The sequence below is a fragment of the Achroia grisella genome, unplaced genomic scaffold, assembly GCF_030625045.1.
Source record: "Achroia grisella isolate CSIRO2021 unplaced genomic scaffold, CSIRO_AGI_Agris_v1 utg241, whole genome shotgun sequence".
NCBI classification, from domain to species: Eukaryota; Metazoa; Arthropoda; class Insecta; order Lepidoptera; family Pyralidae; genus Achroia; species Achroia grisella.
In genome coordinates, this window is record NW_026712734.1 from 4,106,968 (window position 1) to 4,120,941 (window position 13,974).

At 33.9% G+C, this 13,974-nt stretch overlaps 1 protein-coding gene across 2 annotated transcripts in view; it reads left to right on the plus strand.

The window, feature by feature from the left end:
• LOC131842675 (facilitated trehalose transporter Tret1-2 homolog) overlaps positions 1 to 13,942 on the plus strand; it is a 34,301-nt gene extending 20,359 nt beyond the window's left edge. For both annotated transcript variants that reach the window (XM_059191247.1, XM_059191248.1), the window contains 3 exons: positions 6,590 to 6,909; positions 11,000 to 11,135; positions 11,705 to 13,942. In XM_059191247.1, coding sequence (XP_059047230.1) covers positions 6,598 to 6,909; positions 11,000 to 11,135; positions 11,705 to 12,921 — 1,665 coding nt within the window. In that variant the 5' untranslated portion in view covers positions 6,590 to 6,597 and the 3' untranslated portion in view covers positions 12,922 to 13,942. The remainder of the gene's footprint in view (positions 1 to 6,589; positions 6,910 to 10,999; positions 11,136 to 11,704) is intronic.
• Positions 13,943 to 13,974: the final 32 nt, after the last annotated feature.

A 13,974-nucleotide genomic window follows, 5' to 3' on the forward strand; every position in this document is an offset into this window, starting at 1 on the left:
AACTGGGCCCCGAACCCTTCTGTGGTGTGCCTCGTTGCCTAAAACTGGGACATCTCAAATTAATAACCAATCGAGAAGCAATGAATCACTGCCAAGAAATGCCAGGATTGACACATTCAAAAGCCCTAATATCGGGCTACTTGAAGAAATACTCCAATAGACTACTGCTATTGAGTAAAAACAACATATGCATGATGACTAGGGCCCTCACAGGACACTGCAAATTGAACAAGCATATGGCTAAACTAGGCCTATGCACGACAAGTATCTGCAGATTCTGCCAAACTGAAGAGGAAACGCTACACATCCTATACATAAAAATATGTGGTTGAAAGTTTACACTCTTTCTCGAGGAGATAAAAACCATCGCTCCTAAGAATATCCTTCAATTCTTCCTGACGGGTCTAGGCAGCGAACATTGAAAAAGGCAAGCACAATAGATCTATGTAAAGTAAGATTATTAATTCCAGTCAGTAAAATGACATTTCCAGTGTTGCAGGTTTTTAGTCCCAATTAAATAGTGATGTGGTAGAATCGAGTTTTTACAATTAAAAGTTAGTCGAGATTACATTTTTTACATTACATTACATCAATTTGCCTTTATATAAATAAAAATTCTAGTATTAATTTCTCTGAATCTCTTTTTACATTTTTTCCCAGCTTTTGTAATAATGTTATAGTGAGAAATTTTAATATGTTGGTATGTTCCATATTTCTAAAATAGTATTATTTAATACGATATGTATTAAATATTAAAAATTAAAAAAAAAGGTTTTGATACCTAATAAAATAAAGCGTGACTAAATGTCTAAGTCTATTGATCGCCGGACATTATTATTGTAGCGGGTCACCCTTTTTTGTATCAGTGACAGTTGCACTTGTCATTTTACTGACTTGAATTAATAATCGTACTTTAGGTCGCAGTGCTACAGGTGCTACAAACATTTGACAATAGCCCAAAAAACCCCACAAAAAAAAATCCCATTCCTTTGGGGTCGGCATCAGGCCCCTCTACCTCACTGGGCACACTGATCCCCAACATAGATTGCCCCCTAGTCTAGTCAAGTCCCTTTTCTATTACTAAACGATAACCGATAGCTACGCTTTTAATAAAATAATTCCAAGCAATAGATATATGTATATACCTCGACCCGGAAATCGAATCTTGTACCTTTCGCTTCGTTATTCACCAATTATAATGCTGTTATTAACAAATTGGAGGGCGACAAAAAACATCTGCAAGTACATATGAAATACGACCTTGTAAATCGAAATGATTTGTGTGGTTCCGTAGTATATATGATACTAGCTACTCGACCCGGCTTCGCACCAGTGTACATGTATTATACATATAAACCTTCCTCTTGAATCACATATATTAAAAAAAACGCTTCAAAATCCGTTGAGTAGTTTTAAAGCATACTTAGGGACGGACAGACAGTGATAGCGACTTTGTTTTATACTATGTAATGATAGTCAGACTATGTATAAAAAGCATACACAGGGACAACAGCGACAGCGACTTTGTTTTATACTATGTAATGATGATAATGATGAACTAATTGATTTTTTTTATATAATCGTAATGACAAACAATGACGCACCACCAGATGGTATCTGGTAACCGTCTGCTTTTTTTCTATTTTGTATGTTTATCTGTCATTTTGTTTATTTTTTTATTATCAATATTTTAAGTAGTGCCGTCTCTCTAAGAAATTGTGGAATGAATTTCCTACCGAGGTTTTCCCACGGGACTACAGCATGGGGTTTTTCTGGATGGTATCTGGTGTATATCCATTACCATTTAGGGGTATGAATAATAGATGTTGGCCGATTCTCAGACCTACTCAATACGCTCACAAAATTTCATGAGAATCGGTCAAGCCGTGTCGGAGGAGTATGGGAACGAAAACTGTGACACGAGAATTTTATATATATTATATCTACCTTTTTACGAGGGTAATATATTCAAACACGCGGGCCTTAGCCAAGCATGGATGAGTTATGTGATGTCATTTTATTATTATTATTAAACTTACCCTCTGTCGTTACAAAATTGCAGTTATCCGGGTACCTTCAAGTCATTATAATTGTAATATTGATAATTTCAATTCATACAAGTATTTTTCCGACGCATAGAAAATGTCGCTTATGCAATAATTAGTTCAAGGAACAATGCTTTGCGTGTCATGCATGGGTAATTGGGACTAGAGTGACTAACTCTGTTAAACAAAATAGGATTTAAACATTATAAAATCGGGACCGACAAAAAAATCAAGTGTCCAGAAAGTCTTATTAATATCTTTTTTAAACCATTAAGTGACGGCCTCGGTAGTCAAGCGGTTTAACATGTCCTCTACTTCCGATGGTCGCGGGTTCGATTCCTCGCACGGCACAAATATTTGTATTCATGAGTATGATTGGTTGTATCGGTTTGGAAATTTTCTATGTATAATAATGTATGTATTTATCAAAAATATATATCTATGTATTTGTATCAGTTATCTAGTAACCATATCACAAGCTTTAGCTACCTTAACTTGGGTCTAGGCGTTGTGTGAATTATCGTGAGATTATTTATAAAATATATATAAATACTAATGAGCGCTTTTTGAATGAGGTTCTGTTCAGTATGTATGTATGTATGTATGTAACACGTGTGATGTTCTGATATAAGTGTGATTATGAAATGAAATGAAATTTTATTGCATAAAATAGCTCGATTTCAACCGCATAAAATTTATAGCCTATGTGTTATCCTGATGTATAGCTATATTACTGTAAAGTTTCATCAAAATCTGTTCAGCAGTTTTTGCGTGAAAGAGTAACAAATATCCATCCATACTTACAAAGTTTCACGTTTATAATATTAATAAGATGTGAATACATCAACAATGGGACACTGCGGATGTATTCACATATACATCCCGACTCGGGATCCCGAGATCCCGTGTTTCTTATCCCGAGTCGGGATGAGAAACACGGGGATTTGGAAACGGGACATCCCGAACAAGGATAATTGGTAATCATACTGGTGACCACGCTGCTCTTTTGTATACGCAGCACATTTGTATGCCGACGCGGCAGGAATGTCGTCTATCATTCTTACTAATATTATAAATGCGAAAGTAACTGCCTGTCTGTCTGTCTGTATCGCTTTCACGCCAAAACTGATTTAAATGAAATTTGGTACACAGAGAATTTACACCCTTAGAAAGGATATAGGCTACTTTTTAATGCTATAAAAGGTTGTAAGGGGTTGAAAGGGGAACTTATTTTTTAAGCTGTTAAGGGTTGTAAGGGGTTGAAAGGGGGAACTTATTTTTTAAGCTGTTAAGGGTTGTACGGGGTTGAAAGGGGAGATGAAAAAGGTTGTAAGGGGTTGCAAGGGGGAACTTATTTTTAAGCTGTTAAGGGTTGTAAGGGGTTGAAAGGGGGAACTTATTTTTTAAGCTGTTAAGGGTTGTACGGGGTTGAAAGGGGAGATGAAAAAGGTTGTTGCAAGGGGGAACTTATTTTTAAGCTGTTAAGGGTTGTAAGGGGTTGAACTTATTTTTTAAGCTGTTAAGAGTTGTAAGGGGTTGAAATGGCAAGGGGGAACTTATTTTTAAGCTGTTAAGGGTTGTAAGGGGTTGAAAGGGGGAACTTATTTTTTAAGCTGTTAAGGGTTGATGAAAAAGGTTGTAAGGGGTTGCAAGGGGGAACTTATTTTTAAGCTGTTAAGGGTTGTAAGGGGTTGAAAGGGGAGATGAAAAAGGTTGTAAGAGGTTGCAAGGGGGAACTTATTTTTTAAGCTGTTAAGGGTTGTAAGGGGTTGAAAAGGGAGATGAAATGGTTGTAAGGGGTTGTAAGGGGGAACTTATTTTTTAAGCTGTTAAGGGTTGTAAGGGGTTGAAAAGGGAGATGAAATGGTTGTAAGGGGTTGTAAGGGGGAACTTATTTTTTAAGCTGTTAAGGGTTGTAAGGGGTTGAAAAGGGAGATGAAATGATTGTAAGGGGTTGTAAGGGGGAACTTATTTTTTAAGCTGTTAAGGGTTGTAAGGGGTTGATGAAATGGTTGAGATGAACTTATTTTTTAAGCTGTTAAAAGGTTGGAGATGAAATGGTTGAAAGGGGGAACTTATTTTTTAAGCTGTTAAGGGTTGTAAGGGGTTGAAAGGGGGAAAAGCTGTTAGGTATACCTATAGATAGATATAACATTCAAAGTTTGTATGGAAAATAGTGAGTTTTGATAAGGCCGGCAAAGCACTTGCAACTCTTCTGGTATTGCGAATGCTCATGGGCCGCAGTAATTACTTACCATCAAGTGAGCCGCAAACTCGCTTGTCCTCTATGCTACAAAAAAAAAACTATTTTTATTGCATTTATTTCAAAAAGATGGTGAATAGAATAGAATAGAATAGAAAATAATTTATTCAAATAAACTTACATTGAAGCACTTTTGAATAGTCATCACATTTTTTTAATCTACCGCTCATTCGGAAAGCTGTCTCATCACAAGAAGAACGAGCAAGAAACTTGTGTGTTGCTCTTTTAAATAATTTTATTCTTACTTTACAATTTATGTTTAAGTGTGTGAATACAAACCACCGATTAGCACTAATTCAATTAATTAATCAAATAGAAAAAATATTGAATAAGCAACAACTGGTTAAACAATTAATAAGAGGAAATCAGTCATAGTGATTAGAGCAGACCAGTCCCTATAGACTATAGTCCCAGTGACATAGGCTGATAGTCTATTTCAGGATATTTTCCGAGCCGATACGATATTGGCACCATTCCATTATCATCCTTAAAAAAACCTTTATCACTTAGGGGTATAAAAATAGATGGTAGCCGATTCTCAGACCTACTAAATATGCATATAAGATATGGTAACTAATATTGTGATGAGAAATTTATATATTATAATAATAATAATCTCAGGACAATTTACACAGCGCCATCTAGACCCAAGTTAACCTAGCTAAAGCTTGTGTACTAGATAACTGATACAAATACATACATAGATATTTTTTTTCATAAATACATACATATTATAGAAAATACCCAGACCGATACAAACAATCATACTCATGAATACAAATGTTTGCGCCGTGCGAGGAATCGAATCTGCGACCATCGGCAGTAAGGCGATGTGCTAAACCACTAGGCCACAGAGTCAAAGTACATTAAGAGATCGTCTCAATATATATATTACTTCTATATTATATTTACTGTTAGTCATGTGATACACAGTCACATGCTCCGATAACTAAATCAAGTGAGACAACTATTGAACTCTGACTATATTTATACACGGCATATCTTTTTGCGTCATAATATAGGCTGATATAATATTATGCACTATTAAAACAACAACATACAATATACCGTCACCACTGTCATTGTACGTGGTGTGATTACAAGTATTGTAACCTCTCGATCTTATGGTGTACGCAACACTTGAAATGTTCACATTTTTGATAAATTTAATAAATTTAATATTTGATAAATTTAATAGTACACTTTCACTTGAACAAATACAGATAAAATGCTTAAACAACGATCCCTGCACTGAGCACTGAACTGTATATATATTTATTTATTCATTTATTTCAGGCAACTAGGCCCATATTATAAATACCTTATAGACTAACATACATATAATATAATATTTAAAAACTAATACAATAATATTGTCTGTGTGATCACGGCACTGAAGACGGCAATCTGCCACGGTAACGCCGATACAGCACACCTTTCGGCCAGTAGTCCTCTTTCATGAAGGTGGGCAGTATATAAAGTAAGAATAAAATTATTTAAAAGAGCAACACACAAGTTTCTAGCTCGTTCTTCTTGTGATGAGACAGCTTTCCGAATGAGCGGTAGATTAAAAAAAAAAGTGATGACTATTCAAAAGTGCTTCAATGTAAGTTTATTTGAATAATACTAGCTGTGCCCGCGGTTTTACTCGCGTGAAATTTATAGCCTAAATATTATTCTGATGTATAAGATATAGTATAGCTATATACTGTAACGGTTCATAAAAATCCGTTCAGTAGTATTTGCGTGAAAGAGTAACAAACATCCATCCATACTTACAAACACTTTTGAATAGTCATATTTTGATTCTACCACTCATTTGGAATGCAGATTCATCACAAGAAGAATGAGCAAAAAACTTATGTGTTGCTCTTTTGAATAGATGTGTTTTTTTATATATAAATAATTACAGTATAGTAAGTAAGAGGCATGCGATAATCAACATAGAAATCGCTACGCACTCATTATTAGTGTAATCAGATAATATTGTCAATGCTATGGATATATAGATAGAGAAGTTTTTCTATAAAAACATTATTATCGTTAATGAATTCTTCAATTTTATAGTAAGCTATTTTGCAAAGGTGTGTTTTATATGACATTTAAATCTTATTTCAGTTTCAGTAGCAAGAACCGTACTTTATTTTCATTAAAAAATTACTATCAATCATTATACCCATTTAAAAGAGAATTGACTATTAATCATTAAACCCAGGTGAAGGCAAAGATACTAATTAGTTCTTAAAAAAAAACACTAATTGTTCTAAATTACTGATTTCAGATATAGAAATGGATAATGCTGATGCAAGCAATCAGCAAGACAGAAGAATAGAACAAAACGAAGAAGAATCTATAAACAACAGCCAAGCTAAAGTACAACAAAATGAAGAAGAAAAAGAAAATCGTCAAGATGGAAAGGAGAATAGTAATGAAGAAGATATTAATAATACAAATAAAATTGAAGAGAAAATGTCACAATATAATGAAAATATAAAAATCTCTAGTTCTAACAATGGGCTTTCCAGTGATAAAAGTAACAAAGAAGAAACATTGTTAGCCGAGCCTACAACAGTAGTCAGATTTTCGCCTATGTGGAGACAGGTAATTATAAACTTTATATATATTTCTATTTAAGTTCAAATTCATCAATCAAGTTGTTTACGAGTATATTGTAACTCCTAAAATACTAAAAAAGATGTAGAGAATAAGTCCTTATCTAGACATTATACTACAGATAAGATTTCATTGAAAGACTCGTTTGTGAGCAAGGTAAGAGCAACATTGTTGTTACAGTATCATCAATTAAATATGTACCAATCAGAAGTACTACAAAAAGAAGGTTATATGTATATCATTCAGAGATCAAATAAAGAAGATAAGTAAATGATAAATATCTAATAATATATGACATACCTAAGTATGATTTGACTGATATCCCTACGTGAAAATGTTAAGACTTTAATGACAAACAAGCTGACGTGTTGAGGTAAATGGTAACCGCCGCCTATGAACATGAACGTTATGAACATCCCATTATTATGTGATGCCCTACCACTCAAGCGATACCAGTGAGGGATATTTAGATGTGTCTGTTTCTTGAAATGTAATTTATTCTACCTTATGTCTATCAACCAAAACATATTTTGGAAAGTCAACTGCTTGATAGCTGAACTCTTCTCTCTCTCTACCTCACCTAGACAGAGGAGAGTCAAATATAAAGCCTACCTTGGTAATAGATTGGTTAGTGTCAATAATCATTTTCCCCGTTCTTCTTATCTGTATCTGCATTCCGAATTTGGAGATAGGTTCAAGAAATTACTATTTATATACATGTTTTAGCATTGGTTACCATGTAATGGTTGCAGGCGATTCTCATACTTAGATATTGTTTAGTTGTATGATTGATTGCATTGGTTTTGCTTTCTATATTTAGTGTAATTAAAAAAAGAATATGCTTAAGTGTTTCTATCACCTGTTTAGTATTCACAGTACAAGCTCTGTTTCACTGTGGACCAGATTTTCATGTGTTATTAATATTTTGTGAATAAAAGAAACTCTTGCTATATATTTTATCTAATCACACCGAGGTATTTCTAGGTTAGCAACATTTACAGTTATAGTAATTAGTATTAATAACTATACTAAATTATAATATTCCGATTAAGTTATCGCGCTCACATCGAGCTGTGTCAATAACCTCTTGAATAGATTCATAGTTGGTAACTATAATTTTGTTTAGTCTTTTATTTGATAAAAAGTCTTTATGTATACGAAATGTTTTATCGTTCAGCCAATAAATAATGGTTTACTTTAAAGAGTGCCTTACGCGATATCTTTGCGAAAACAGAATATATTTGGTGATTCATTCCACAATTAATATGATTTAATTCCGTGTTAGATATAGCTATCTCCATCTATTTATCTGCTTACTTCGTTTGTTTTTGTCTTTTTCTCTTTGTTTTTGCAATTAATAAATATGTTTTTTTTTATTTCTTTCTTACTCTCTTCAAGTTTTGGATTTTGATAGAGTGTCAACTATGATTTCTTCCGGAAGGTTCATATGTATAATACATCCATATAGTTATACTGTGTCGATTATGCACGATTATGCTGCACATCCGTGCGAAGCAAGTGCGGATCGTTAATTTTTTAATGGCATGTCATTGAATAGCTTAACTATTTCAGTCAAAAATTGTATTATATATCGCTATACTACGGCTTCTACCGGTAGCCATTACTAATTTGCAATAAGTGCTTTATAATTTGGGCTTGTAAAAATGAATAATTATAATAACCCACTACTGTCTTTCAGTTCAACTCTAACAGTCTAATGGAAAGTGGTATCTGTCGTCCATGTTTCTACATGGACAGCATCATGAGTGTCTTAGAATACATCGTGATGGTTAGCTTACCACCTTCGTACTTACGAATTACTGTTCATTAGGATCTTTCCTAATTTGTTCTGCTCCGTATTCTGTAATTTCTTATTTTATTGATATCAGTAATCGATTATTTTTGGTGCAAATTAAACTCGTTTTCTGGTTTGGAGTGCTATTTTAATTGGATTTTTATCAGTATTGAAGACTGCTTCATTATTCGACTAAGAATATGTTAATGAGCACGTCGGCAGATAGCAAATGTAGGTAACGGATGTTCAATTATAAACTGCATTTATCAGCTTTGATATTTGACAGTTTGTATTCATACAAAATTCTTAAATATGTGATCTGAACAACGTTTATTTAAAAAATTAACACGCAAGTTTCTTTCTCGTTCTTCTTGTGACGTGTGAACGGATGCTGCTTGTAGAAACTGATCTGCTCTGATAACTATGACTGATTTATTTTGTTACTTAAAGTAACTATTCCATTATTGATGTCAACTTTGCTATTTGTCAGTTTGTATTCAAACAATATTCTTAAAAATGTAATTCTGAGCTAAATTTATATTTAAAAGAGCAACACGCGAGACAAGTACAAATAAAATAATACATTTTTTACATCCTTACTATAATTGTATTGAAATGTGAATGTATTGTTAAACATAATTGCATATTTAAAAAAACCCATTTTGAAAGTTTGAGTTTATATCCAAAAATAAATACTTTCGGTTTTAATAGACATATAAATAATCTTCATTCAAATAAACTTAATACAAGCAGTTTTGAAAAGTCATTTCCTACTATTTATTAATAGTAGAATAAAAACTGCTTCTTCATACTGAGCATCACTTTAAGTATGAATATACTGAGCATCACTTCGGTTCTCCCACTAACCAGAGAATATGGATTTATTAAATATTTAATTTTATAATTAAATAAAAAAGATAATAAAAAAAGAAATTATTACAACATGTTTTTTAGTCAATTTTGTATTTTGTATATTTCGAAAAATAGTGTCAACCTGAATTGGATTCGAACTCAATTATTAATCATTGTACTCTATTTTTTTTCGGCTCCGGGCAGCTGGCATTAACAGCTTCATTGGACGGTAGGGGCGAGTGCAGATGGCACTTCAAACCCACGGAAGGACTTATGGAGCGGCTGAAGGCCAACTCCCGCCTGACGGATACGACTTTAGTCTGAGGGCACCGCTAGGGGTTCGAACCTCGGCTCAGGCCGTCGTAATTTCGATCCCCATTTGAATTGAACGGGGTATCGAACGGAGAGGCGACCGGGGGCGCCGGTGTGTAGGAGCGCCAGTGTGGATGTTTATACTCGTATATTACGATTAAATACATTATCCTGGTGAATTACACCTACAATATAAAAAGAAGTCATAAATAAATGTATATATATATATATATTGATTTATTATTTTACTACTTATATTTTACTTATATTACAGAATAATATATCTTGAAATTAAAAAATAATTTATTCATGTAGGACATTTTAGCCGCTTATAAACATCAAATTTATTATAGTATATAATTGATCCCATGCATGAACAACGATTGCCATGCAAGCTCCTCATTCAAGTAATCGTTTAGTGAGTAATAATAGGCTTTGCTCAGTAAATATGATTTAACAGTTGTTTTAAATTTATTTAAGGGTAATTCCAGTATATCCTTTGATATCTTATTGTAAATTTTTATACCTATCCCCATAAAAGATCGATTACGATACTTATTATTCTAATCTTATGCTATTAAATTATCTTTAATGACATGTGTATGATTATAATAGAGTTTAATCTGATGGTTGATATAAGGTTACTTTTTTTTTAGTGGATGACAATGGAATGGTGACCCCGCCTGCGTTAACGGTTTACGCTGGCGGGGCACCACTGACCTGACCCCATGCTCGTCTTATCATCTTCCATTGGTGCACCGCCAGCGTAAACCATTAGCGCAGGCGGGTGCACCATTCCATTATTATCCATAAAAAAAATACCTACCTCTCGGCCAGCAGTCTTCCTTCATGAAGGTGGGCAGCATGTTGGATGTAAGGACCCGAGCCGCAAATGCCTCGAAACTCGCGTTTTGACTCGACCCCAGCTGCGTCACCGTTCAATGTCAGGACCTCCTGGTCCGTATGTAGTTGATAATGCCCTGCTCCTTATTGGCGTAATCTAGGCCATTACCGTGGTCTGTGTGTTGATTTTATGTATATGATTGCAAATTGTTTTACCAATAAATAAGTAAATGAGAGCTTTGAATAGTAATTAATGTGACAATTACTCAATTCCAGTCGCTCGCTGCAATGGCATCAATATTCTTGAGCTTTACCGCCGGTCTTACGTCTGGATACTCCGCCATTTTGTTACCGCAGTTGCAACTTCCCGGAAGTCCTATACTAATCGACGAGAGTACAAAATCATGGATAGGTAGGTCTATAAGTTTGATTGAACAAATTTGTTTAATTTCGCTTTTGTAACGTGAATGGTAAAAGAGCTGTCGGCCACCTGATGGAAATCGGCTAAATGATGAACAATAATCACATCATCATCTGCCTGCAATGCGTTCGCATATCTATGAACTAAGGTGCTTTCTTTTATCCTAATTGCAGTAAGTAACTGTCGTATTGCATATTTCTAAGCAGAACTAAGTTTAAAAACAAACTTCTGATACAGAAATAGGCGAGACAATTTAGTACAAATGTGACGGCCTCGGCCGTCCAGTGGTGGTGTACCCGCTTTATTTTTAATGACCGCGGTTTCGATTACTCTTCTAATAAAAAGTGAGTGAGTAATTTGTATTGGTCTGTCATAATTGTTTGTATTAGCACTTACAAAAAAATGTATTGAATTATTTATATCACCCGTATGTATAGTACCAAGCACACAAACTTTGCTTAACTTAGAGCTAAATGTGAATTCAGGGTTATTATTATTATGTTCAAATACAGGAAATTTAAATTACAATATATTGATAAGGAATATTTGTGCTTTTTCAGCTGCAATGGCTGCACTACCCATGGCGCCAGGGTGTCTCATATCTGGATGGCTTATGGAGAAATTCGGAAGAAAAACATCACACTACATTCTCTGTGGACCTTTCCTTTTCGGTTGGATCCTCATTGCCTGCGCTAATAATTTAACGTTAATGCTTCTTGGAAGATTCTTTACTGGGCTTTGCGTCGGTCTGCTGGGTCCTCTTGGTCCTGTATATATTGGAGAAACATCTGATCCTAAATACAGAGGATTCTTCCTCGCGAGTGTATCTTTAGCCATTGCCGTGGGCATATTTGTAGCTCATCTCATTGGAACATTTATTACATGGCAATGGACTGCAACGATTTGTTGCCTGTTTCCAGTTCTAACTGTAGCAATATTAGTCTTTATCCCTGAGAGTCCAACTTGGTTGATTTCAAAAGGAAAAATTGAGAAAGGAGCCGAATCATTTTACTGGCTGAGAGGCTACGGTGAAGAAGCGAATAATGAATTAAAAGGACTCATTGAGAGCAAAAAGCTAGTCGACGCTGAACCTGCAATGAATTGGAAAGAGAAATTAATTAGTCTTAAGAGTCCTGAATTGTTGAAACCTTTGTTCATAATGATTTCCTTTTTCGTAACTTGTCAATTCTCTGGAGTCAATGCTGTTGCGTTTTATTCTATAGAAATAGTAGAAAAAGCTGTCGGTAAAGGACTTGACCATTACATGGTAATGTTAATAATAGATGCTCTAAGAGTTGTTATGTCCATTGTCGCATGTGTAATTTGTAAACAGTATGGTAGAAGACCATTGTGTTTCATCAGCGGAATTTTCACAGCCCTATCAATGGTAGGGTTGTCTATGTACTTATACTGGAAACCACCAAATCTCACTTGGATACCAATGATGTTTTTGATGATGTATATTTGTGCTATATCTATAGGTTTAGTTCCATTGCCATGGATAATGTGCGGTGAAGTATTTCCAACAAAAGTTCGAGGATTAGGATCTGGAATTAGTTCTGGTACAACTTTTGCGGCGTTTTTCGCAGTTGTAAAAACTGCACCTGGAATGATGACGCATTTAGGAGAAGTGATTACTTTTCTTATCTATGGCGTCATAGCTCTTACTGGTACTGGTTTAATGTACTTCATACTACCAGAAACTAAAGGCAAAAGTTTACAAGAGATCGAAGAAAAATTTAGAAATAAGAAAAAATCAAATGACCCTAAAGTTTAGATTTATAATTGTTAGGAATTAAATACTTACTCAAAGTTAATTAGCTTAAAGCGAACAAATGTTTATAATCTGTGATACTCGTGGTCATAAATGACTTTTATTAAATATGTTTATAATATAAATTACTGCATTTTTTCTTTTACATCGTGTATTACTTAAAAATGTAACTTCTGTATTATCTACTATAAATAAACTTAGATTTAGTGTTATGTGTGTGATTGATAGTATATTATTTTATCTGTCCATACTAGACTAGGATTCTGATTGTAATATTTTAGTCACGCCACTCTAAGCGTGAGGTGATAAAATCTTCTATAATATTATCACCATGGCCTTGTTTAACAGGTAGCTTAGTATGTACTTTTGTTTTAGATTTTTCTTGATGTAACTATGCTATGTTCTTATAGATAGCTGATCTTATTATTATTTTAGAACTTTGCAACAATGAATGAGTGCTAATATCTTAAGAAATGAGATTTGTGAGAGAAATTTAAGAACAAATACTTTTTTGCTTAATATTACGTAACAATTTTATTATAAGGTTCAAAATAAAACTGCGATACTATTAAATTTATATTTTAATATCTCTAGTAACATTGAACGATAAAAGGAAAACAAATATATGATAATTAAAATGGCACACGTTTTAGTAATCTAATGTAAACTAACAATAAATGCATACCGGTACTGGCACATGATAAGCGATAATATTTCTAAAATGAAATGTCATTGTAATGAATAAGGATTTTGTTGCTTTTGTGAATTATATTAATTTATGATTGTTAGATTTTGTTTCGTACAACTCAACTGTGTCAAGTGGAATTAGATACTAATGAATAAGATGAATCTTGTTCATTAGAGTTCGACCATATCTCATATAGATCCGTGGAGAAAACGCCATCATCGTAAGACATAATTTTATCATGCCGTCGTCAACTGATTTAGTAATCTAATTTGATAGTAGAAATAATGAAATTAAATCTTCATGATCAAGTTCCTAAATCTACAGAATTAGTTTCATTTACTTCAATATCTTTACGTTTAGTACGTATG